General features: G+C 36.5%; 3 protein-coding genes across 4 annotated transcripts; all 3 read right to left on the reverse strand.

Moving 5' to 3' along the window:
* Positions 1 to 137: 137 nt before the first annotated feature.
* LOC121977207 (transmembrane protein 184A-like) lies at positions 138 to 5421 on the reverse strand. Its single transcript, XM_042529791.1, has 7 exons — positions 5011 to 5421; positions 4689 to 4910; positions 2700 to 2773; positions 1595 to 1744; positions 1217 to 1502; positions 877 to 1110; positions 138 to 772 (listed from the first exon to the last, which is right to left on the reverse strand). Exons 2-7 carry the CDS (start codon positions 4833 to 4835, stop codon positions 395 to 397), a joined length of 1269 nt encoding a protein of 422 aa, XP_042385725.1. The 5' UTR covers positions 4836 to 4910; positions 5011 to 5421; the 3' UTR covers positions 138 to 394.
* Positions 5422 to 5642: 221 nt separating this feature from the next.
* On the reverse strand, positions 5643 to 9643 carry LOC121978051. The gene is made up of 3 exons (XM_042530440.1): positions 8428 to 9643; positions 7922 to 8359; positions 5643 to 5930 (listed from the first exon to the last, which is right to left on the reverse strand). Exons 1-3 carry the CDS (start codon positions 8849 to 8851, stop codon positions 5734 to 5736), a joined length of 1059 nt encoding a protein of 352 aa, XP_042386374.1. The 5' UTR covers positions 8852 to 9643; the 3' UTR covers positions 5643 to 5733.
* Positions 9644 to 10549: 906 nt separating this feature from the next.
* LOC121977209 (DEAD-box ATP-dependent RNA helicase 50-like) lies at positions 10550 to 16641 on the reverse strand. 2 transcript variants are annotated; one of them, XM_042529792.1, is made up of 8 exons: positions 16202 to 16641; positions 15334 to 15894; positions 14915 to 15109; positions 13926 to 14113; positions 13399 to 13612; positions 12972 to 13103; positions 12543 to 12715; positions 10550 to 10908 (listed from the first exon to the last, which is right to left on the reverse strand). In XM_042529792.1, the coding sequence occupies exons 1-8, from the start codon at positions 16535 to 16537 to the stop codon at positions 10674 to 10676; spliced, it is 2034 nt and encodes a 677-aa protein (XP_042385726.1). In that variant the 5' UTR covers positions 16538 to 16641; the 3' UTR covers positions 10550 to 10673. The 2 variants fall into 2 exon arrangements, with proteins under 2 accessions (XP_042385726.1, XP_042385727.1); XM_042529793.1 differs by having other exon boundaries at positions 15334 to 15869; positions 16198 to 16641.
* Between the last annotated feature and the right edge of the window lie 492 nt (positions 16642 to 17133).

The following is a 17133-nucleotide window of genomic DNA, read 5'->3' on the forward strand; positions in this document are numbered from 1 at the left end:
GTATTGATCTTAGAATAAATTAACATTCTAAATTAACAGGGACATTGGAGACAAACCGTATTCATTTTCGGCTTTTAGTGCTGTGTCTGCAGTAGTCATTTTGGATTGCAAGGCTGCGCCATTCACATCTGTCTGGATAAAATGCAAATTCCAAATCACGGATGGGCTAAAATCACATTACATTACCCAGAAAACACTTTACAGCCTGTCCACGTGAGATGAGATGAGATGGAAGCGAAGCAATTGCACCAAGCAGCAAAGTCTTCCTGAGGCAATCAACACAAACACTGAGGACTATTTGCAAACAAAGAAGCGGATCCCTGACTGACTGATGCATCTAGTTTGAGTTGGCCTATGTCTCACAATCGACGAGGTCATAAGAAAAACAAAAGAATCATCGATGAACATCATTGCCCATGTCGTCAACTGCAGGAACTTTGGCGGGATAGTTCATTAAATCGGTACCAACTAGTACTGAAAGGTCATATGGTTGAGCAGAAGAAGCGTTGCTTTCTTTGAGCAAATAAGATTTGATTGCTTCCAAGTCTGGCTGGCTGGCGCGTGTGCTTGATTTCACAGGGCTGCTTGAGCTCGAAGTGGATACGCTAGATAACTGAACTTCATCCAGCTTCCCTGCGTACATCTGTTTGTTCTTTCTCACGGCATCCATCTCCTGGCCAGTAGGCACAAAGGTCCTCGACCGGTACTTTGTGGCACCTTCCTCACCATCGTTGTGATTGTAGAGTGTATAATCATGATAAGTAGGGGCGAACTGTGTCGAGATGAAATTATTATAATGTTGCCCAAAGATAACATAGGAAAATATCTCTCAAAGTGTGGAAATGATTGATTTGTGCAAATCACAAGATGAATTACCTGATGGACTGTGTCGTGGTAGAAATCACTAAACTTTAGTGCATGGAAAAGACTCGCCCTTAAATCGCCAGAAGAGCCAATGTTGGCACCTGCATACTCCTTGTAAGGGAATGCATAGAAGTGACCAACAGCAGCTGCAAGCATCTCGACGCATATAATGAAATTTTGAAAATCAGCAGCTTCTTCGGCATCTTTTATAAGATTAGACTTGGCTGCAAGAAAAACCAGAACACCCTGCGCGCACACACAGAAAAGGTAGAAAAGATCATAATAATTAGCTTCGTGTTCTTGAAGATCTGCTAGTGTCAAAATGATCAAATTAGAAAATTTAAGAAAATACCTGCCAGTAAGTGAGAAAAACGACAGACTTGATCATAATGAACTTTGGCACAGGGTTAAAAGGCCGGAGCAAATCTTTACATGCGACGTAAAACAAAGCAAGAGCATATAGTGCCATAGAATATGATATCGTGTAGATAATTGTGAGGTAAAGATAGGCTTGGTCCACACTGAAATTTCCATCTTCATACTTCCCTTTTGCATAGAGAATGAAGGTAATAACTACTAAAATAGGCTTCAGAATTACAAATTGTAAACCGCCTTGCTTGCACCTTCTTATAAAACGTCTGTTGAACCCAGTATGTTCAAGAATAAATAAGAAGATATAAAGTAATAAAAGAATCAATAAAGGAAAGAAAGAAATTGACAGAGCACAAACCCATCGAGTGGAATAGCAGAAAAACAGCATGTCATTAGGTACCATGAAGGCTTCAGAGATCGACCACTTAAACTCAAGACCACTGCACCTGGACCTCCAACCCATGCCAAGCAAAGTGAAAGAAAGTTGTAAATGACCCATGCTTCATAGCTGACACAATAATTAGTTATTGTTTATGACGATTATCACCAAACTTGCACGTAAAATGAAGGGTCCTCAAGTCCTTGTCTGCATTCTACCAGAGGAGCAGAAATCGAGGGAAAAAATAACCAGCAATCACAACGTATAAACAAGTAATTTTTTTCCCTTTACGGTTAGGAAAAAAGACCAGCATATCTGAGATTATTTAGCCTCACAAAATCACAAAATATTCGAGGATAGGCATAGGATAGTATCATTCATGGCACATGGAGATGCATGAATGCCAAAGCAAATTAAGATACCTATTACCTAATTTGTTAAACTATGCTATTCAAGAATCACTCATTTGAAGATACCAAGAAGACTGTGTATTAGGAAAATTTGCAATGATCTATCAGCAAGGCAGAATTTTGGAGCATAATCTGATATCTGTGAAAACCAATAATTTCCAATACAAAAATGATAGTCCTATTTTCCAATAAAACAAATTATATAAACTTGGTCTTGTAATAAATTACAGCTTTTGGAACATGCAAATCATCCATCAATCCTTCTTTCTACAATGTTAGAAACTATGCAATTATAAAAGGTCCAGGCGCTACAAACAAAGCTTAATCATTGGTGCACATGCATTAGTTCAATTCAACACATAAGTATTACCAGACATGTTTCCCTACACAATCTTGAATTTGAAGTTTAAAGATACAAAAAATGGGCACCAAGCACCTCAAAATAACCATAACTTTTTGAAACAAATAAAAAGTAGACTTGGGTAGGTTAGTCACATACAGCAAACTTCAACATAAATTCTAATTAGTCTTCTCAATTTGACATTAAATTGCAGTAAATGTCATAAACAAATCAAAAATATTTAGAAAAAATGATACAACAGCATTAACAACATGCATTATCAAATGATTTGGAACAAGATATTTAGCATGACAGTTATGATATGCATACTTACACTTCTCGAATAGAATTAAAATATATTGAGCGATGACTAAGGATGAGTGACAAGAATGACATCAGTGCATAAACCTGACAAAACAAGTTAAACTGATCAATCAGTCAAAACATGTTTAAACCTAATCAAATTGATATTAAAAAAAATATATCAGAATCATCTATTCAGCATAGGAAAACAAAGAAACACATATGATGAAACAAAAAATAACTTATAGCCCATAATCTATCTATATATCTATAAATTATAATATATTATATAATTATCAAGAACACAATCAAAAAGTATCTCTCATAAAAGAGAATTGACCTCCATTCCAGGCATTGGAGAATGTAGAATAAAGAGGGAAAAAAATGTGAAAAGGAAGAAGGCTACATGAGAAGTTCATGAATTATCTAGCTAGGGAACATTAATTATTTTCAGAACGAAAGGACTATAAGTCTGTGGATGCATGAACTAGTATCTTCTAAACAAGGGAGAAAAATGCTTTGTTTGATTTGTGATTTTTTTTTAAATTTTCAAAAAATAAAAGAAAACATTTGAAAATTAGGAAGGAAAAAAGTATTTATTGTATCATTCACCAATAATAAATTTAAATGTGTCAAGAAAGATTAATATTAATATTTATTTTACATCTCTTTTTAGCTTTTAAATTTTATTTTCTGAAAACCAGAAAGTTTTTCTTAAACAAACAAGATCAATGAATTCACCCAGCAAAGTCAAAACAATTTTCTTGACACGGTTACCTTTTCTTTTTACAACCAATAAGCCATCCACAGTTCCATTACAGAATTACAACATATTCAGGTTCAATATCAGCTATGTTTGCTCCCAACCTCTTCAAAGAATTATAATGCTTACCAGGTTATTAGTATATTTAACAGTTTATCTGAACAATGAATCATTGCATGATTATGTTTTTTTTAACTAAGATTAAATGCAATCCAAAACTTTCCTATTCTAGTTGGGGCATACAGCTCGTCATAGTTGTTGCATACAGCTTGATCATGCATCGAGTTATCCACATAACGATTACTTAAAAATTGTACTTTGTTCCCTTTGTCCAACATAATGTTGACTCAGAACCAAGGTTCTGCTCATCTTTCATAAGGAAATATCAGTCATCAGCTGCTATTCGGTCACTACATGTTCATTTTTTTCCCCAAGATTCAGCTATGTTGAACCTTACCTGCGTAATTTCACCTATTTGCCTCACTATGTTGAAGGTACATTAACGTGCATCTTGTACATTGTAGCCTTATACAAACAGGTAAATTATAGTCTATCATGAAGTTTATAGCATAAGCCTTAGATATCAATAGAAGGTAATAAATGCACACCTGCTTTAATATTGAGCAAGGATTATGTGAGTTCTATGATCATATAGTGAAGGAAAAAATAAATGAAAAATGGTATAAAAGTACCATCAAACTATCACCTACAGATTTAAGATTCCAAACACTAAAAGAATAATAATCTCAAATTAGGATCTGCATCCACATGCAACTATAACTTGCATCTATTTAGGTTAGTTTTAATTTATTTCCTTATTGCACAAAGACAAATAAAACTAAATTACTGTGTCTCAAGACCGAAATAAGATTTGAGTTCTCAGCATATCTTCCTATTCATGGCTCTCTGTCATAAATTTTTGCCCAAAATGAGAGTAAATATATGCAATATAATCTTAGGCAACTAGTTATGGGTTTGGTAGGAAAAGGGATTACCGCTAAAAGTGCAAGAACATTTTTCACATGATATAATCTTTGTAGTTGAATCGTATTGGGAAATAACACCAAATTATTGATACATGTCATTTGTTTCTAAAAATTGCAACTAGTGAAAATGTACCTAGACTATATAAAAGAAGGCGTAAAAAATGCAATGTGATTGGACTATTGGAATTGCATATCAAGTCACAGATCAAGCAACTTGTAAACCGTCAGTATCAAAGAACAAAGTGAGTTAGGCAAACGCAAATCAGCATACCGGAACCATAAAGACAATGCGAACTATGTAGCGCTGATAAGTCGGCTCCGTATAATTCAACAGGTGCCTGTATATATGAAGCATAGCCAATGATATGGCTCCCACGGTACATGGGAACGCGACGATGACGAAAAGAAGAGGCCCCATGGAACTTTTTAGGGAACCAATTCCACTTAAATTACCGTCCAACTCTCGAAGCGCAGTAAATTACCCCCAATCAAACTGCAGCATGAACACACAGACAGAGATATTGATCCGCAACAAGTTTGGGGGAATTGATTCAAGAAATGTCCAAAAAAAAAAAAAAAAAACTCGATTTCACCTCGGAAATCTGAGCTCTCGAGTAAATCAAGCACTCGCTGCTATTTTCAATGGGACGCTTGAACCCGGACGCAACCGGATCTCGAGGAAGGGGAGAAGAAGAAAGAGTTAAATGAGTTCGGAAGGATGGAAGTCAAGAGGAATAGGACTAGGATCAAGTGATCGACAAAGGATCAGGGTTGGAGCTAGGGGCAACGGACCTAGCTAGGGTTGGGAGTCTGTGTCTTCTTTTTGTCTTTGTTGTTGGCCTTCTCCTTCTCCTTTATTTTGACGGGAGAAAACGTGATGCCTTCGGCGACGACAGAAGGCAGTCGGTTCCGCCAGCGACGACGGAAGGAGCCGGGGAGGAGGAACGCGGCGGGGGCAAGGAACTACAATAACACCGCGTTCACAGCGAACCAGAGGAATATCATTTGACGTGATTTCTTTTATTATTATTATTATTATTATTATTATTATTTGCTACGATTTTGCCTTTCGGATGATTAAACATTATCAAATAAATCTGATATTTTTTTCGCATCGACTCTCACTATCACATTTGATTGGGAATAAATAATAAACAAGCAGTACGCGTGACCAACAATTAAGAATAATGTGGGTACTTGCAACTTACCATGTAATTCTCCATGCAAAATTTGAACGATCACCTTCCACTTAAAAAACTACACTCTTAAGGCAAAACTATACAAAATCTAATACAATTGTCAAGCCATCAAAATCTTTAGTCTAGACTATTGTGTGATGATAACCTTGTTTCTACAGAATTATCGTGATATACCATTGAGAATAAATCAGTACAATTGTAGTCAGAATAGGAAGAAACAAGCAGCGACGACCCCATAATAAGTGATAAGCCCAAACAGCTCCAAATCCATCGATACTTTTTTCTTCTCTTTTCACGTTTCAGGGATGATAAATCTGCATTTGCATACAAGGATGGATGGATGGCAATTAGTAACTCAAGTATTGCAACTTCAAATTAAATTTTTGCATTTGCAATAATTTTGTAACATTCCCACCATGAAAAAAAAATGAGGCTTTTAGAAATAATGTTAATTAAGATGCAAAGAATCAAATGTATGATGAATCTAATTAGTCTCATTAGTTAGTTTGGGAATAATCGGTATAGTCCTAACAAATTTTTCCACCTACCATCAAGATAAATCGAGAAGTACTCACAAAAGATTGTACGCCTCATTTAGAAAAAAAAAAATCATGTAAATATATCATATTTGAGAATTGAATCATGGATACTTGAATGACAATCTAAATATTCTACCACTATATTATAGCCTTGAGACAAAATGCAAATAATTAGAGAAAGATGCAAACAATTGGAAAAATTTATAATAGAGACCTTGGTCAAAGATAATAGAATAGAATTATATTATTATTCCTATGAATCTTCAATTTTATAGGGTAATATAATTTATCATGAACAGACACTTTTAAAAATTAATCCTTTTGCCCTATGAAATTTTAAAATTGTTTGATAGAAAAGTGGGAGCTATTAATTTTGCCCTAATTAATCCTTGGTCAAAGATAATTGTTTAAAAAATTAATCCTTTTGCCTTAATCATACGTGTCAGATTAGAAATGGAAATTGACCTGTTGATATCAATTCAATTACGTTCTGAGGCTCAGATTAGACATTACTATTAATTTTTATAATCAAGTATCTATGTATCAAATTTATTATTCTGGGAATCCAATGCTGCTAGGTGTCAGTTGCGCGCCCGACTGGCACTAGCACCCAGAACGCCTAGAAGGTGCCTAGGTGCTATAAGACTTTTAAAAAATTTTATATATATTTTTAAATTTTAGCATTAATAATAGTGATGTTATTTATAATTTTAAATTATTTTGAAGTAATTTTTAGTATTTCAATATTAATATTTATATTTTTAACTTTCTGTTTTTAGGTTGGAAGATAAAACAGACATTTAAATCGACTTTGAAAAGTTCACTTGACAGTAATTTCATTGTAAAAATTATTTAGGTTTATTAAAGTTAGTGTACTTTAATATGTTAAACTCATTATACATTAATTTTTACTATGATTTAATATCTATTGAGTACTAAATAGATCATCTATTCAACGCCTAGATCGAATAGGCGATACCTAAGATCGATTCGACGCCTAAGGCCCCACATAAAGAGTGATGCTTACTTTAATCCATTACAGGGTTTTTAATTCGGTTAGGGGCCACGTAGGTTGAAATATGTAACCATGCTAGAGTTACCGACTCGGCCCTACTAAAATTTTTCATCAATCATCAATTATCAGGGTAAATCAAAAAGAATAAATCAAAAAATAATTTATCTAAACCGTCAATATTCTTATAGTCATTATTCCACTAGAGAAAAACTCCCATAGTACATCTAACTGAAATTCAATCCTTATACTACTTTCCCAGGGGCACCAAATTAGACACTAATTGTTGGAGTTGATGAGGTATTCTAACATAATTCAAGGGGATATTATAGGAAAACAAGGCAAATATTGGAAGGCAAAATAAAAAAATTCCTTTAATTAATCAGAATAAATCTATGTTGTTTTGTATACAGCTAAATGGAAGAATAAAATTTATATAACTAGAGGACGGCTACTAATCCTTAGTTTTGTTTCTAAAGAAAGAAAGAAAGAAAGAAATAAAGAGCACAATTTATCATCTAACAAATGATGAATGCAAGAGGAAAACTAATCCTTAGTTTTGTTTCTAGAGAAAGCAAGAAAGAAAGAAAGAGCACAATTTATCATCTAGCAAATGATGAATGCAAGAGGAAAACTAATCCTTAGTTTTGTTTCTAGAGAAAGCAAGAAAGAAAGAGCACAATTTATCATCTAACGATGATGAATGCAAGAGGAAATTGTAACCAACTGATGGAAGTAATGCAGATGAACTTACAGGCAAGTTCTTGATTCCTCAACGACATCTCACGGTTCATAGTCAGATAGTATTTGACTCGATTTTGCAAGCGAGACACATCACGGTTCTTTGCCTCAAGAATTGCTTCCATATCTGCAACAGCTTCAGCACCAATAACACTTGCGATAGCTTCGGAAGCGGATTTTGCTGATATAATAGCTTGCGGAATTTGTGCAAAATCTAAATCATTCAGAACACCATGATATTTTTCGATTACAGGAAGTGAAACGCCGAATCGAGAGAACATCTCTGCCAATCTCTGCCACTGCCTCTGCATCTGTATAAGGGCCGCCTCTGCGGTTTTGCGTTTCTCGATCTCTTCAGAGAGACCAAGACGCAGGTCATGGAATTCGCTTTCGTTCTTCGAGATCGAGGAAGGAGATGATGACCGTGAAAGAAAACTATCTGATCCGAAATCTGCAAACCCTAATGTCAGAGATATCAAGCAGCAACCTTTATGACATGGGAGAAGTTAGTAACCGAACCTTCGACGGCATCATAGAACTCGGAGTGTGGTGTCGAGGTCCCCAAACTTCTGGAGCAGCTCGCGATGATGCTGGTATCACGAGGGCTCCAAAAGCGCCCATCTTCCACACCGTCTCTACTAAACTCTTCCCTTTCACCACCGACGAACGGATCCCGTTCGGCGACGGGAGACTCGTCGTGTCGTTTCCCATCAACCGCAACCGAATCGACGAATCCATCGGGCCGGAAATAGTCACTCAAGGTGCTGCTCCTCCTCCTCCGCATGCGCGTCTCGCCAGATCCAGCCTCCGCGGTGGCATCGGCACCGGGCCGCGGCGGAGGAGCGAACAGGGGGAGGAATGGGGGTTGCAGGTGGGCTAGAATCCGCTGCTTCCGGGGTTGGGTACCGGGATCCAGAAGCGGGTTCATCACGGTCGCCGCCATGCTGCTTCCAAATCGAACCCTCGCCTCCCTTTTCCTTCGAAAAGAAGAAGCCGCGGTGGTACTGGTAGAGGGTGTTTAAGGCGGGACACGGACTCAAAAATAAACCCAATTCTAATAAACGGGTTCCGAAAAAATTAAACCGATCAGGATCCAGAATCCGATACGGCGGTGAGTGGTTCAAAATTCAAATTCAATCACAACGGAAATGATTTGTTTGAACATTTTTAGTTGCCACAATGGAACATTTTTAGTCTATATTTTCCATAACTAGCTAAAAACTTAAGAATTTATCAAAAAAGCACCTTTATATTGAGTATTTATCAAAATACCTCATAGTATTTATTTTACATGAAAATACATCCCAATATCTTTTTTACCTATTATTCTTGATTCAAGATTTTTCTTTCCAAAACTTGCTATGCCATTTCTTGTGATATTTTTCCCTATAAAAATTAATTTACATGACGACAAATATAAATTTCTCATATATTTAGCAACACATTTAAAATTGAATATTTTACACATCTAACTTATTGCAAACTGAATTACAGATTGATCAGTTCAACCCTTGAGTTTGTGTTCAAAAACACAGACCATACAAGTAATTCTAGGGATGTAAATAAATCAAACAGTTCACGAGCTATTCGAAACTTGATTCGATAAAAAATTCGTTCGAATTCGTTCGTTTATCTTATCGAGCCGAGCTCGATTTCGAGCTCGACAATTTTATTGAGCCGAACTCGAGCTTAAGAATATTCGGCTCGTGAGCTCGCGAACATGTTCGTTTATAGGTTCGCGAGCCAAAAAAACGAACCTTAAATTGAACAAAAAAACGAACTCTAAAACGAACCTTAAAATAAACTTTAAAATGAGCCAAAAAACGAACTCTAAAACGAACCAAAAACGAACTCTAAACGAGCCCGAGCTCGCTTAACGAGTTAGGCTTGTTAACTTTGATAATCGACCTAATAACAAGCCGAGCTCGAACTGTTCGCGAGCTTGATAATTCTAAAAAGAGCCGAGCTTGAGCCTTGTGATAAAAGTTCGATTCGAGCTCGAGCCGAGCTCGAGCCCGAATATAACTTAAACGAGCCGAGTTCGAGCCTAATACTGTTCGGTTCGATTCGACTCGTTTACATCCATAAGTAATTCAACTCTAGCTTCCAAGGATTCATGGCTAGGGGTGTAATCGAGCCGAGCCGAGCCGAACTCTTAAATGTTTGAGCTTGGCTCGTTTATAATCGAGCCGAGCTCGAGCTTTATTTAACGAATATATTCATGGCTCACGAGCTTATTCAAACTTTTATCGAGCCTAAACGAGCTTAATAAATATAAATCATAAATTTAAATATTCATTAAAAACTAAATTATATATTTAGAGAAAATTATAATATTATAATTAAAATTTATAATTTTATTCTAATAAATAAATTTAATATATTTATCTATTTTTTTCATAAGTAGAGTGTAAAATCTATAAATTCAATATCAAAACTATTATTTTTTTATTTAAAAGTTACTTAATGAACTTAACGAACGTGTTCACGAGCTAACGAGCCGAATATTGCGAAGCTTGAACTTGGTTCGTTTATCTTAACGAGCCTCATTAAACGAGCTCAAACGAGCTTTTATCGAATCGAGCTTCGAATAGCTCGCGAGCGGCTTGGTTCATTTACATCCCTATTCATGGCCATGGACTTCCCAAAAAAAGTTCCAACTAAAGTCTATCGAAACCTCTCGCCTACTTTGTTAGTTGCTACCAATACAAAAGGAACGCGCATCTTTGAACAATATAGAGAAGAAAATAGTAGTTGCCGGTAGCTTATAGATTGGAGCTTGTGCAAGGCAGATGGTGCAAAGGGTGACCCTTCTTGTTCCTTTCCATGATCCTCCTGGCTAAGGAAACCTGCTTGCCAACAACGAACACATAAGCCTTTCCCTTGCCTCCTGCACCGCGAGCAGTCCGCCCAACACGACGGACATACTCGCTGGGATCACGAGGGAAGTCGAAGAGAACCACATGGTCAACGCCTGCAAAGTCAATGCCCCGCGAAGCCCTGTTGAATGATAGCAGATGCTGATTAGGAAAGAACAAACATACATGTCATGATGGTTAAGTTTTAACTCCAGCTAAACGTGAAGTAGAGGGCACAATGAAAAAAGATTTGGATGCATAATCACTACATTCGGCGAAGTAATGAAGAAAATTTCATAATATAAATAGAAAACAGCGTTAGATGCTATATCTGGATCAGATTATGCCTTCTCCATTAGCTCAAACACTTTAGTTATGCCTACTCCATTCGCTCAAACACTTCAATTCCAATGAAATGATAACAATCTAACACGCTAATCACAGGTGATCATGGCACCCAGGGACCAGAGGAGTGAAAAACCATTTCCAAGAGGAAAGAAACAAACAATAAATTTTACCCCTCTACCTGCTTCGAATTGGCTCATATAAAGTTTATCAAGTAGTTTTTCATGCTAATGCAGCTACAAAAGTATTAAGGGGGCGTTTGGTTTAGGGGAATAGGAGTGGGGAATAGGAATGGGAATGAGAATCATTGATTGTCATTGTTAATGTTTGGATTATAGGAATAGGAATGCAAATAAGGGAATGAATCCTTAAAATTGGGTAATAACTCATTCCCATGTACCTCCCCTTCAATGAGCCATTATCCTATTTTCATCAATCAAAATATTCCCTTATTCCAAAAATACCCTTGAGCTAAAACTAAAATTTTTTCCCTTAATATCAAATATCAAAATATATTTATTTATTTTTTCTTTCATATCACTTCTCTCTCCTTGTTCTCTCTCATCATATTTTCTCTCTCATCATTTTATCACACGCTTTCTCTCTCCTATCACACTCTCTTTCCTTTTTTTCTCATTACACTTTCTCTCTCCTCAATCTCTCCCATCACACTCCCTTTTCTCTTTTTTTCTCATCATATTTTCTCTCTCATCATACTTTCTCTCTCCTCAATCTCTCTTGTCACACTCCCTCTTTTTTTTTCCTCAACACATTTTCTCTCTCATCATACTTTATCCCTCATCATACTTTCTCTCTCCTCAATCTCTCCCATCACACTCAATGTACTTTTTTTTTCATCACACTTTCTCTCTCACCATACTTTCTCTCTCCTCAATCTCTCTCATCACACTCTCTCTCCTATTTTTTCTCATTACATTTTCTCTCTCTTCATCCTCTCTCATCGTACTTTCTCTCACATCATATTTTCTCTCTCATCACGCTCTCTCCTATCACACTCTCTTTTCTCATTTTCTCTCATCACACTTTCTCTCTCTTCATTCTTTCTCATCACACTTTCTCTCTCATCATCATTTCTCTCTCATTATTCTCTTTCATCATATTTTTCTCTCACATCTAATTTTTTCTCTTATTTTTCTTTAAGGGTAAAAAAGGAAATTTTGATTTATTCCGATAGAAAATATACAACTAATCAAACACTGCTTTTAAGAGTGATATCCATGCTCATACCCATTCTCATTCCACTATACAATGATTCCCATTCCGATTCCTATTCCTAACAAAGAACCAAACGCCCCCTAAATACTCACATACATTTGATGGTGAAAGAAGGAGGATCATTTTTTATTTTTAGACTATAAGATGAATATACGATTAATGTAATGAAAGTGATTTTTGCAGCATTTTTCTTGCCTGTCTGTGCAGATTAAAATCATGGAGTCCTTGGAACGTGAGGTGAGAAATTCTTTCATGTTTGCTAAGCGCATTTCCTGAGCTATGGCAGAATGGAAGGGTAAGACTTTGATTTGTGTTCCTTTTCTATCAAATCGATTCAAGGCATTCTCAACCTTTCTGCAAGTTTCAATCTGCAGAAGAAAACAATGTTAATGGTTAATATTGTTCGATCTACACAAGTCCAACTTAGTTTTAAGTATGGTGAGAGACCAACTTGAAGGAGGATACTCAATGAGTTGCATACTGCATTCTTTTAGTTCGAGAGAGAGCAAAAAACACTAGATCCAACTAGCATGAGAGCAATCATGGCTTGCATAAAAACATAACATTCATGGAATGTTTAATGCTCCATGTTTCTAGTAAATCACAAGTTCTAGACACTGTTACCTTATTGCAGAAAACAATAGTTTTAGGAACTGGTGTATTTTCTGTCAACTGCAGAAGAGCAGATTTCTTATTTAGAAAAGCAGTTTCTGGATTCTTTTCCTCGCCATCAGCTCCACTGCAGTCAACAAGAACCTGCAAGTGAATCGTTCTACTCATCACAAATCCAAATTAAATCAACTGCTGTAGGAAACACCAAAAGAGCAATCATCATCTTTAACAGCAAACTGATATACATGTTATAAAAGAAAAATCTAAGACAACATAATCATGTTAAATTTCCCCAAACTTCACTACCGTCAGTTTTCAGTTGCTCTTCCGACCAAATAGAAAAACATCACACAATGGAAGAAACAAGAATTTCAATAACATACCAAGGAAGTAGCTGCTTACCACTCAGATAGAACTAATAACATAACATACAACTAACCTCTTCAAGGCCAGAGCTTGTCCGGTGCATGCCAGGTCCCATGATCACTTCACAATCCGGAAATATTTCAACAAGTTTGTTGTAGATATCAATGGGAAGAGTTGCAGTGGCAAAAAGATATTGTGTTACCACTGGTGCAGAACTAATCAAGCTCTCAAGAACTTGTTCAAATCCATCATCCTTAAATAGGATATCCACTTCATCCAACACAACACTGCATCAATTATAGAAATTAGTGCAAAAACTACTTAATTTTGCTAAACCAATATCCATAAAAGAAAGCAATGATCTCCATTCTCCGGGTACAGTTCTAAAACAATCTCCAAGCTTATGGCTTTCTACCTTTGTTTTTCACTTCTAGAAACTGTGTGAACCTTTCCAGAATAATAGATTAACCGGATCTCAGTCCACTTAAGAAGAAAAGAATTGTTTATATAAATCAAGCTGACAAAAGAAATTCAAATTTGAATAATAAACAACTCTTGCCCCCGTGTTTCAAAATATTAATAGCTCCAAACATGCATTACCATCTAAGGTTGGTTAACTGCAGAAAGCCTTCTTGAAGTAAATAAATAAATCGGCCAGGTGTTGCTATAAGAACATCAGATTCTTCATTAAGATTCTCTAACTGAGTTCTCTGTCGGAAACCACCTGTTGCAATGACTGATCTAAATGGAACACCATGTTTTGCTATCGATCGGCAATTACTAAGAACCTGCAGATACATGGAATCAAGTACAAACACAAAATGAGAGCAGTAACAAAAATTCAAGTAATGAACATAAAAAAAAAGCAACAATTGATAGGAAAAGAAACAAAAGCAAGAGGAACATAATATATTCACATACCAATAGAAACCCCTCAGCGCATATCTAATCTCTTTTCAAAATCAAGTTGCCAATTTCTAGGCAATCTATGTAACAAATGGCAGAGTAGCATGAAAGTCAAAGAGCAGCAGAAAATAAGGCTCAAACCTTTGGCCTTTAGACAGTTTTTGTTTGTTTATCAATCTTAAACCAGACTGGTTCCAAACTTCTGGACAAAACTGCAAGAAGTTATAATAGTGCAGAAGGTGCAGACAACCAAGTCATATGCCTTTGTCACACTTAATTTAGACATACTATCTCCAGAGTACAAAAATACAAATCACGAAGTCCAATAACAAATAATTGATTTTCTGTAATGCAAACCAACATCTATTAATCAAAGAATCCTGAATGCATCTTTTTGTTGAAACTTGGCCCGAGCCAAAGAATCATCTCAAGTGGGATGAAACAATACAAGTGAAGAAAAGAACAGTACTGAAAGAGGACAGAAGTAATGATATGTGTAGCCAAAGAAATGAGAAAGAAATTGGTTGTTCCACACAATGATACCGTCAATGTAATTTTAAAATAAACATGGTCAAAACTTAAAACCATGATGCAACCGTTTTACTGAAAAAACTTGTACATCCAAGCTCATGGAGAGCAGGTAACAGGTATACAATATTGGTATAGTTATATCAATCACCAACCTGTGAAGCAAGCTCTGCAGTAGGCACCAATATTATTACTCTCGGGCTCTTGGATGACGACTTAGACAGACCTTGTAGTTCTTCTTGTCTCAAACATTGTATAGTTGGAGCAAGATAAGCTAATGTTTTACCCGAACCACTCTGATCAGCAATAATACAGCTCTTTCCACCTAAAATAGGCTCATACGCCATTGCCTGCGATGTTGCAAACCTAGTATTTAAGCTCCATAGATATCTATTCCAAATTGAATTGGTTATAACGATTCCATCATCATATCACTCAAACTAGAACATCATAGAAGTATAACTAAGCACCAAAATCTCATCACTAAACTAGATGTTTGTTTTATCAAAATAATTAGACTGCACTGAATTAGAGAAAGCCATGATAAGTATTCGCAACAAAGAATAATGAGCACCTGAATATGAGATGGACGAAGATACCTAAGGCTTCTCAGAGCTTCAACCATGTCATCACTGCAACCAATATCTATGAAGGATTTCCTGCTAAAAAATCCACTATCAGCAGCCCCATTTTTTTGTCTCTTCAACTGGCTACCTGTACTGGTCAGGTAAGTAGTAGTACTTCCCCATCCCTTGAAGGAACTAAGAGGAAAAGAACTATCTCGAGACAATGCACCATCATCTTTTCTAGAATAAATTTCTGGAGAATCTGTGCCTTTCACCTCTTTACGCCTTGAATTGTAATTCAAATCAGCATCCCGGTGCAGATCAGCTGATCTTCTAGTACCACCTAAGGAATCGTTGTGATTAACAATGCCCTCAGCGTCCTTTTCACTTCCAACTTGAGAATTGTCTGCACGATTCTTTGAGGATCTTTTAATCAAGGCCTTCACCTTCTGCGCCTTCAATCTCCCAAAGCTTCTAAGAGAGTCACTAGCAGATGCAACTTTCTTATTTTCAATCTCAGCAACAGGACGACTTGCATTAACTCCTGGGGTTTCAAAAAACTCAGCAACCTTTAGGTAACAATTAACAAGAGAAAATCAGGAGCACCCATTTATACGGATGTCAGTAGTAGTGAAAAGATTATCACGAATAAATCAAGCATAACCTGCTCAGTAAGAACATTCTGTTCATGTCAACAAATTTATATTGAATATGGATTGAAACTTAGTCGAGTTTGTTAACATAAAAACTATTTATCAGTAACTATGATAGTGGGGGGAAAAAGAGAGGCTCTTTTTAATCAAATTGGCATTTATTTAGTTACAACGTAAGGTAGATGATCGCCAGCAGTAGAGAGAACAAAAACTGCTCACCTACCTTCCGCTCGTCATTTGCGCCAGGGCGCCAAGACAGGACCTTTTCTGACGGGACGGATGAGTCGTCGTCATCGGAGCCTCCCCAGACGATGAACGTCTCCCCGGTCTCTCGGTCGACCAGCCGGTAAGCGCCGGCCGTATCCATAGGGATCCGGTCGTATTGGCGGCGCCCAGAGGCATCCACTGCCTGCGGCACAACGCACCTACTCGGGCGGCGTAGGGCAAGGAAGAGTCGAGTCTGAGGAGAATAGGCGCTTCGGAGGGAGGAGGATGGGAAGTGATGGTTCTGGATCAGCGGCGGCGTAAGATGAGGAGGAGCCGGAATTCGAGCAAGCATTTCCCTAACGAAGAGGAGTCGGAGGTCTAGAAAGAAGGGAGGTGCGGGAAATCGGAAGCCGTCTTCGGTCTTCCGAGAGGGATAAGGTTCATTTCTCTTCCAAATGAAAAATATCATACTCGTTATCCACGTCACAATTTATATTGGTTAAAATAATAATAAATTTGTGAATTTACAACCGTTTAGTTTTATATAATGGATTTTACTTAAATTTATTATATAATTTAAATTGGTAATAATAATAATAATAATAGTAGAAGTAGTAGGAAGAAGAAGAACAAGATAATTTATAAGATCTAAACCATTTATATATATACCTTTTCTTAGGACAGTGTCATGGTTAAGATATGAAGTTTTTAATTAAAATTTAGTATGTCCAAGTATATTTTTTCTATGTCTTGATTATCTACATTAATGGTTCATGATTTATCTCCTCTGTTACTTTTTCCCATTTATTAATTTTATTGATACTATTATTTAAATGTACATAAAATGAAAAATGTGAACTTCTCTAGTGAATACATCAAGAGAGTGGATTCGTCAGTTGATACGACGGACTCAGGAAATGATCTGACAGTCAAAGTCAATATGACATT

Source organism: Zingiber officinale, chromosome 4B, assembly GCF_018446385.1.
Source record: "Zingiber officinale cultivar Zhangliang chromosome 4B, Zo_v1.1, whole genome shotgun sequence".
NCBI classification, from domain to species: domain Eukaryota; kingdom Viridiplantae; phylum Streptophyta; class Magnoliopsida; order Zingiberales; family Zingiberaceae; genus Zingiber; species Zingiber officinale.

Excerpts from the sequence above, each read along its gene's own strand:
- LOC121978051 (XM_042530440.1), bottom strand. The coding sequence starts at position 8,851 with ATGGCGGCGACCGTGATGAACCCGCTTCTGGATCCCGGTACCCAACCC. Across the intron at positions 8,360-8,427 it reads GTTCTATGATGCCGTCGAAG|ATTTCGGATCAGATAGTTTT; the intron begins GTTCGGTTACTA and ends TAGGGTTTGCAG. Across the intron at positions 5,931-7,921 it reads GAGGAATCAAGAACTTGCCT|ATTTATCATCCCTGAAACGT; the intron begins GTAAGTTCATCT and ends ATGCAAATGCAG.
- LOC121977209 (XM_042529792.1), bottom strand. The coding sequence starts at position 16,537 with ATGCTTGCTCGAATTCCGGCTCCTCCTCATCTTACGCCGCCGCTGATC. Across the intron at positions 15,110-15,333 it reads TTCGTCCATCTCATATTCAG|GCAATGGCGTATGAGCCTAT; the intron begins GTGCTCATTATT and ends GCAACATCGCAG. Across the intron at positions 12,716-12,971 it reads CTATTGTTTTCTGCAATAAG|ATTGAAACTTGCAGAAAGGT; the intron begins GTAACAGTGTCT and ends TTTCTTCTGCAG.
- LOC121977207 (XM_042529791.1), bottom strand. The coding sequence starts at position 4,835 with ATGGGGCCTCTTCTTTTCGTCATCGTCGCGTTCCCATGTACCGTGGGA. Across the intron at positions 2,774-4,688 it reads GCATTGTCTTTATGGTTCCG|GTTTATGCACTGATGTCATT; the intron begins GTATGCTGATTT and ends TTGTTTTGTCAG. Across the intron at positions 1,745-2,699 it reads TTTAATTCTATTCGAGAAGT|CTATGAAGCATGGGTCATTT; the intron begins GTAAGTATGCAT and ends TTATTGTGTCAG.